Consider the following 9,157-nt stretch of genomic DNA (forward strand, 5'->3'; position numbering starts at 1 on the left):
GAATGCCCTGTGAAGTTTGATCTTTTGGGGGCATTGTGGATGCTGAAATGGCACAAGCAAATAATGGTCCGTGCTGATGGCCACTCTTCCTTACTCTTCACCCTTCCTGGTATGTGCTAGAACATCCAATGTTCAAGGCATTCTGGATAAATGGCCACAGAAATGACCTCTTCTGCCTCCACTGTCCAGTGGATATGAACTGGTGTTGCAGACATCCCAATTTGTTTCAGAAATTTGTTTCAGAACAAATGAAAATTGGACCTAATGGTCCTTGTTTGGTGCAATTTTCCATTCATTCAAAAATGAATACTTGTCTTTAAAAAAGTTTTGTGGATTTTAGGTCTGCTTTATTGATGTTTATTATGCCCACTGCTTAGAGAGTTTTGTGGTTAAGCCACAGGTCGCCAACCTTTTTAGGATTTTTGAAGAAAGTTCTGTGGGTGCCGTTCCCTAAGGCCACTCCTCTCCCCCTTCCCGCAATCAGCCCCCCTCCCCTGCTCCAAGAGACAGAAAAAGAGAAAGGGCAGAGACATAGACTTCATCTTCCAAAGGAATCTGGCTAAAAGTTATAACTATTAGAATTAATCTGAGCCTTGAAAAGCACAAGGGGCGGAGCGGCTCTCAAAGGCTTTGTGGGTGCTAGGGGAAAGCCTCAAGGGCTCTGTTGCACCCATAGGTGCCACATTAGTAACCCACAGATTAATTTATGGAGTCTACTTATTTATTTATTTGGAAAGATTCATAAATTCATATTATCTCAGGATAGGAACTTTTGTTTGTTGATTGTGCAAGCTGGTTTTGTATTGGGAGTGGGGTGTTACGGGCAGGGCTGTCCCTGCCTCCAGTGGGACAAGCTTTAGCCCCGCAAAGTCCTTACCACCCACCCAAACCATAGAGCTAGTCTCTACATTTCCTGCTCATCTTTTACAGCCAGCCGTGGCAGAACACAGTAGCTCAAGAAATCAAGGCTGTCTTGAGAGACTCCAAGAGAAAGTTCATCAGCAAACCCAACAAGCAACCCTAAAGAGGCAAGAAAACAAAATGCATCTGAGGGAAAAGCACAGTCATGCGGTAGATTCTGTTCCTTTCAAAGTCATGACTGATCATCATGATTTGCAAATTTATGGGTTTTCTTTGTTTTAAGTGGAAATCTGGGCCAGAGCAAGTGGGCGGAGGGGGGGTATCACCTTTGTATTTGCTTCAGTTTTACCACTGGAAATAATTTTTGCATCCAGATTATTGGATGGAACTCTAATGGAAATCTGTGTGTGGGATTCTATGTGCTGGGGAAATGCTACATAGGGTTAGGGCTGGTTAATAATAATAATAATAATAAAATTTTATTTATGAGTCGCCTATCTGACTGAACCAACGGTCACGCTAGGCGACGTACACTAATACAATAAGATACAATATAAAACCAGAAAACCACATTCAATGGTTAAACTAAACAGCATTAAAAACTAACCCATCCCAGAAATCCCATAGGCCTGCCTGAACAGCCAGGTCTTCACGGCCCGGCGGAAACCTATCAGGGAGGGGGCATGACGAAGATCGAAAGGAAGGGAATTCCAGAGGACGGGGGCCACAATCGAAAATGCCCTCTCTCTGGTCCGCACCAGCCTAGCTGTTTTAACTGGTGGGACCGAGAGAAGGTCTTGTGTGGCTGATCTTGTCGGGTGGCATAATCGGTGATGCTGGAGGCGCTCCTTTAGATAAACTGGACCGAAACCGTATAGGGCTTTAAAGGTCAATACCAACGCCTTGAATTGTGCCCGGTAGACAACTGGTAGCCAGTGTAGATTTACTAACACTGGCATGATATGATCACGGCGACGGCTGTTCTTAATCAAACGTGCTGCCGCATTCTGTATCAGCTGTAATTTCCGGACTGTTTTCAAGGGTAACCCCACGTAGAGCGCATTACAGTAGTCTAAGCGGGTTGAACTCAGTGTTGCCCCTGAGGCAGGGGTGGGAACCTGTGGCCCTTCAGATGTTTTTGGACTCCAATTCCCATCAACCCCAGCCAGCACAGCCAATGATGGGAACTGTAGTCCAACACCATCTTGAGGGCCACACGGTCCCCATCTTGGCTCTAAGGCAGCCTTTCCCAACCAGTGTGCCTCCAGATGTTGTTGGACCACAACTCCCATCAGCCTTAGCCAGCATTGCCAGTGGTCAGGAAAGATGGGAGTTGTGGTCCAACAAAATCTGGAGGCACACTGGTTGGGAAAGGCTGCTCTAAGGCCTCGTTCTCCTTAGAAATGGGATCTGCATTTCAGGGCTGGTTCTATTTTTGCTGCATCAAACTTCCTTCCAGTACCACTTCATAAGGGATCAATGTTCGTTATTTGCAGTAAATAACAATTCCATTTTTTCCCTGTGAAAATATTGATATTAATATCAATATTTTCCATAGATGTTTAAAAATATGGATATTTTCCTCAAAATATCAGTACTGATATTGATATTTTGAGGAAATATTAATATCGATATTTTTGAGGTTAATTTTTTTTAAAAAATCTGCAGCCACAGAAAACTGTTAGAAAAAAACCTGATCCAAGAGGACCCCCCCCCCGAATAAACAGGAAATCTGGTGTCAAATTTGAATTTTGTAAAATTTGAGCACATCCCTGAAGTGGTATATAGGAAGCTGCATTATTCTGTGTCAGATCATTAGTCTTTCTAGTCCATTTAGTGATGGCTCTTCAGGGTTTCTGGCAGGCAGTCTTTTTCAGCACTACCTAGAGATGCTAGGAATTGAAACTGGGACCTGCCATTGAGCTACTATCGCCCTTCCTCACAAACCTGCATCTCCAGCTACTATACCACTTCAGGTGGGGAATCACATGACCAAATGCTCCTCCCTACAGAACAAAAGCCCCTTTCTTTCCACGTAGAAATGTAGTGCATCAGGGAGAAGGCCACAGAGGTGGAAGCCCCGCAGCAGTCACAGTTGGTACAGCTGAGACCCACTTTTACCACCTCAGTGAGAACTAGGCCTTTAATCCTTTTTAACCTACGGACAGGCAGAGAGGACTCTTTGAGTATGCAGCTGCCAATGCTCTGCACTGTGTTTCCCTAGCCAGGGGGACTGAGCACCATGAATCCAAAAGTTAAAACCACAATAAAAGAGAGAGGATATGCTAAAACGGTTATATCTGGCACAGTGCTGCATTTCTACAATTTCGGAAATGCAATGCAGCGCTATGGCAGCTGCTGGAACAGAATAATTGCAAGTCTGTCTTCTTCAGACAGACCTATCTCTGCAACCATGAGGGCTAGAAACATGCGATTGGGGAAAATAAATGTTAGGCTATTATTATTTGTATTATTATTATCACTTTTAAAGGAAAATATGCAAAACGAGTAGGTATTTAACCATTTAGAAATGTATGCCTGCAAAATTGCAGTTGCTGATCTACTGAATACAGACAATAAGAAGCGACCTTACATCAGGTCAGGCTATTTATCCTTCTCGGCCAGTCTTGTCTGTTCTGACTAGGGATGGGTGAACATTTCGATTCAGTTCACATTTCAAGTAGAATTTATCAAATTCGCAATTTCTGAAACTGTACGAGAACCAAAACCCAGCCATCCTTTGAAATTCGCATTTATTAGAATTTTGGGATGCAGTTCGCCAACTAACCAGCATTTACAAAAATGCATATATTAGGGGAAAGTGTGCATAAAATGAATACATGAGTGAAAATAACATGCAAAAAGGCATGAAGTGATAAGAAATGGCTTGCAAAAATGTGTACATTTATCAAAACTACCTACAAAAATGTGTTTATTTGGACAAATTCCACAAAAATTGAGAATTTTCATAAGGTTTTTTGTAGAAATGTAGAATTTAACATTGGAATTTAACATTGGAATTTAACATTGAAGTTTCCCCCATCATCTGCTTTGTGATCCTTCTAATGGGAGATGCCAGGGATGGAACCAGGACCTTCTGCGTGCAGACCCATGTTCTACCACTGAATTATGGCCCCTACCTTCAGCTGAAGACAAATTTCCTTTGAGAAAGGGTTCTAGCTCTGTGGCAGAGTGCATGCTTTGCAAGCGGAAAGTCCCAGATTCAATCCCTGGCATCTCCAGGTAGGGCTGGGAGAGACTCCTGCCTAAAGCCTTGGAGAGCTGCTGCCAGTCAGTGCAGACAGTACTGCTAGGTGAATCAATGGCCTAACTTGGTATAAATCAGCTTCCTATGTCCCTATGTCATAAGCCTTCCCAATTCTATGTATGTTCATGTCACACTCTTATAAAATGGATATGTTGAAATAGCTGGTGGTTTTTGACATTCTTTGACAGCTTTTGACTGACTGGTTCGTTGTCCTGCACTCAGTGCACAACATCATTAAAACACCAGTGTCTAGCATCTTGGGTTGGGCTGCTTGGCATCTGCGATAACTCCTTTGTTACTAAGGATGAAAGGATTTTCCTTGTTCCATTCTGTTTCACTCTGCCCTGGAAAACTCTTTGCACCTCAAACAGTATTGGAGAGCTGGAAAAGTTTCAGAAAAAGGCAACCAAACTGATCAAGGTGATGTGGGGGTGGGGGACAGGACCTGTGGCCTTATTCATTATATTCATTTAGACCATTTCTACACTGCTTAATATATAAGAATATCCATAAGCAGTTTACAGAAAACGAAAACAACAGACAACTTAAACAAATGTTTTACAAAAATGCACAGTGTTAAATACACAGATGTTACATTCATGGAAATGGAAATGGACTGCCTTCAAGTCGATTCTGACTTATGGCGACCCTATGAATAAGGTTTTCATGGTAAGTGGTATTCAGAGGGGGTTTACCATTGCCATCCTGTGAGGCTGTGAGGCAGTGATTGGCCCAAGGTTGCCCAGCGAGCTTCATGGCTGTGTGGGGATTCAAACCCTGGTCTCCCAGGTCGTAGTCCAACACTCTAACCACTATGCCACACTGGCTCTCTTACATTCATACAAATCACTAATAAATATAAACCAGTACAAATTCATAGAATCATAGAGTTGGAAGGGGCCTATAAAGCCATCGAGTCCAACCCCCTGCTCCAGATTAAAGCATACCCTACAGGTGGCTGTCCAGCTGCTTCTTAAAGCATCCACTTTTGGAGAGCTCACCACATCTCTAGGTAATTGGTTCCATCATTGTAGCACTCTTAACAGTTAGGAAGTTTTTCCTGATGTTCAGTCGAAATCTGACTTCCTGCAACTTGAGCCCATTTTTCCATGTCCTGCACTGTAGGACGATCGAGAAGAGATCCTGGCCCTCCTCTGTGCGGCAACCTTTCAAGTACTTGAACAGTGCTATCATATCTCCCCTTGGGCTTCTCTTCTCAAAGCTAAATATGCCCAGTTCTTTCAGTCTGTTCTCACAAGGCTTTGTTTCCAGTTGTTTCCTGATCATCCTGCTTGCTCTCCTCTGAACCCGTTCCAGTTTGTCTGCATCCTCTTTAAAGTGTGATGTCATTCTTCTGATATCGGTCCCCCACCCCTAAGCTGCCCAGGACTCAATGTATCCACCTGGGCTCTCCCCCAGGACCTTCCAGATATTGATGGTCTACAGCTCCGATCATCTGTGACGATTGGCTACGCTGGCTGCAGCTGACGGGAACTGAGGTTGAACATCTGGAGGGCCACAGGTTTCCCACCTCCTGTTTTACAGAAAATGTAAGTTAAGGAGGAGGGGTGTATGCAACATGATAGAGGTGTATAAGATCATGCATGGTGTAGAGAAAATGGACATATACATTTTTTCTCCCTCTCTTGTGGACATCCAATGAAGCTGAATGTTTTTATTTATTTATTTATTAGATTTCTATCAAGCCCTTCCTCCCAGTAGTGAGCCCAGGGTGGCAAACAAAAGCACTAAAAACCCTTTAACACATCATAAAAACAGACTTTAGAATATATTAAAACAAAACAACCATTCAAATTAAAACAAAACATTTTAAAAAACATTTAAAAAAAATGTTGGAAGATTCAGGACGGACAAGAGAAAGCACTTCTTCACATGGTGCATACTCTGGCATTTACTCCCACAAGATCTAGTGATGGTCACCAACTTGGATGGCTTTAAAAAGTTTGGATAAATTCATGGAGGATAAAAGAGATGGATTGATTCCGTAAAGGAAGCCACAGACCTGAACTTACAAGATCTGAACAGGGTGGTTCATGACAGATGCTCTTGGAGGTCACTGATTCATAGGGTCGCCATAAGTCATAGTCGACTTGAAGGCACATAACAACAACAACAAGATGACTATTGGTGGCTACTAGCCATAATGGCTATGTTCTGCATCTGCTGTCATGGGCAGTATGTCTGTGAACACTAGTTGCTCAGACCATAAGTGGGGAGAGGCTGTTGCACTCAGGTCCTGCTTGTGTGCTTCCCTTTGGGGCATCTGGCTGGCCACTGTGAAAACAGGATGCTGGTCTAGGTGGGCCACTGATCTGATCCAACAGAGCTCTTATTTTGTACTTATGTAGAATGGTAGCTGGAGGCCATGTGGTGCATAGCCAATCCCCCCTTTTCCTGTTTTAGAGCAAAGGTAGCCCTGTTAGCCTATATGAAAACATTTAAAATCCATATCTGAACAATACCTTTATTAGGCCAACCAAAATGTTCCAAAGAAGTGTGCAACCTTTTGAGTTCTCCAGAGGTTTTCATCAGGCTTGTCATCTATCATGATGAAGAGTTCTATAGAACTCAAAACCTTGCAACTTTGTTGCCCTAATGTCAATTGTGGATTTAAAAAAAAAAATCCTAAAAAGAAAGACTTACCAAAGATATATACTAGAAAATATGTACTATTAGGATGTATGTAAAAGCAGTTAAATCCAACAGCTTAAAAAAAGAGATGATTTGGGAAGGGTGGGAAGAGAAGATTTGTACCTGAATCAGCAAAGGCACATGAATATCTTACCATTAGGGGGCAGGCAAGATGTACTTAATTAAATCCACATTGAGACAGAGAGAGAGAGAGAGAAAGAGATACATGCACATAAGGCTCCCATCTGCAGTTTCTGAACTGGTGGACATTGCTCAGCTGCCAAATATTTCCCTTTTTAAATTCTTACCCCCAGTAGCTTTCTCATCCTTGCCACGCAGCCTTTGCACTCACTCTGCATGCTGAGTAACAGAGGCTGAACCTTTTAGAAGCCCCTATTTAGGAATTCCTTTACATTTCTCAGGGATGAGAAACTTCTTTCCAAGCTGTAAAACATCTGGTAGGAAAACTCCATACGGACAAGTCTAGGAGACTGGACTGCATTCTGCCAAATCGTAATCCGCCGGGACCTGGTCATCAGTTAGTTTGCAGTTGGCATATATATCTGCTTGAGTCAATGCAGACGTAGACATCCCATTACATACCCAGCCAACACATCTCTGCTTCTCTCTCTGAGATGCAGCAGAACCAATTTCTGTTCATTTGCTTAACAGCGCTGGCCAGTCAACTGGCCAATTACTTATTCACTTAAGTTTCAGCCAGTCTCATTTTTCTTTAATGGAGATGATTGAAATGAATGGAGATGATCTGAAATGATTTGAAATGGGGGAGGGAATCTGGTCAATCAAGTTGCGTTCATTAATTCTTCATATTTATTAAGACCATCAGCTGATTAAGAAAAAACTGTATTGATTGAATGCCTCAGTTTGAACCCATCCATCCATCTATCCATGCATCCATTTCTAAAAACAATAATTCCAAAGAGAAAACTCCCCGACTTGCTTGTTGTTTGCTGATACACATGCCACACTTTACTTGTTTATTAATTAAATTTATTGTCCACCCTTCATCAGTAGTTCCCAGGGTGGCTCACGACAATATAAAATACAATATTAAAAATAGTTTACATTTCAACAAATTTCACAACAAATTTAGAAGAGAGGTGCTTCCTTCCTGTGTCTGAGAGAAAGGGGACTGCCTCTTCTAAAAAGGGATCTGCTACTTGCAGTGAATGCATTACTAATAATTAAAATTGCTGTTTTAAAAAAACCGCTCAAGGATTAAACAAGGACACTTTAATTGACCAAAAGGTTTAATTGATTAATTACATTTTAATTGGATCAGGCTGTAATCCTATACTTAGGAGGAAGCCCTACTGAACTTAATGGGACTTATTCCCAAGATGAAATATATAGGGTTGTAACCCTATTACTTACCTACATTTTATTCATTGATCTGCCCAGGGAGCTGGTGTGGTGTAGTGGTTAACAGCAAGAGCTATGTGACTATTTTACTGGTGCTATTATTGATAGTGCTATATTTGATACTTCACATGATTTTAAATTGTTTTTATTGTATTTATTTATTTATTTTAAATATTTCTATCCCGCCCTTCTACCCTACAATAGGGCACTCAGGGCAGCTTACAATAAAACCACACACATACATAATAAAATTATACACAATAAAAACACAAAACATTACAGTAAATTAAAATACATCAAGTACAATTAGAATACATAAAATACAATATGCATATGCATACATACATACATATGCATAAATATATGGGGGAATGATATTAAAAGGACTCAAAAGATAAAAATTAAAAATAAAGAGCATAAAAACAGCCTGCAATTATTAACCTGCAACGTGCTTAATTTTTTTTCCTTTTAAGTCTTTGGGCTTTAATTGTGTCTTTTACCTGTTCTTGCTGTTGACTCATTTGTGACCATTTTGACTTGATTAAGTTTTAGTGATTGTATCCCACCTTGATATGATGAAGGCTGGTTTAGAAATAAATTAGCATACATATATGCCTCTGTATAATAAAAAGTTCTCACGTGGTTCACACAATGAGAAAACAGGTTAGCAACAACAAAATAATAAATATAATGCAGCATTAAAACAACTCCACATTATGATCAAAACAAGGTGAAAAAGGAAAGGACTGAGAATAAAAACAAAATATATTAACAGCTGTATCAAAAGAAGGATGCAGACAAACTGGAACAGGTTCAGAGGAGGACAACAAGGATGATCAGGGGACTGGAAACAAAGCCCTATGAGGAGAGACTGAAAGAACTGGGCATGTTTAGCCTGGAGAAGAGAAGACTGAGGGGAGATATGACAGCACTCTTCAAGTACATGAAAGGTTGTCACACAGAGGAGGGCTGGGATCTCTTCTCGATCATCCC

At 41.4% G+C, this 9,157-nt stretch overlaps 1 protein-coding gene across 1 annotated transcript in view; it reads left to right on the forward strand.

Moving 5' to 3' along the window:
- The window catches only part of GUCY2F (guanylate cyclase 2F, retinal), an 83,523-nt gene extending 82,499 nt beyond the window's left edge, over positions 1 to 1,024 (forward strand). The window contains exon 20 of the mRNA XM_061629734.1: positions 931 to 1,024. Coding sequence (XP_061485718.1) covers positions 931 to 1,024 — 94 coding nt within the window. The remainder of the gene's footprint in view (positions 1 to 930) is intronic.
- The last annotated feature ends 8,133 nt before the right edge of the window (positions 1,025 to 9,157 follow it).

The sequence above is a fragment of the Rhineura floridana genome, chromosome 5 (genome assembly GCF_030035675.1).
Source record: "Rhineura floridana isolate rRhiFlo1 chromosome 5, rRhiFlo1.hap2, whole genome shotgun sequence".
Taxonomy (NCBI): Eukaryota; Metazoa; Chordata; class Lepidosauria; order Squamata; family Rhineuridae; genus Rhineura; species Rhineura floridana.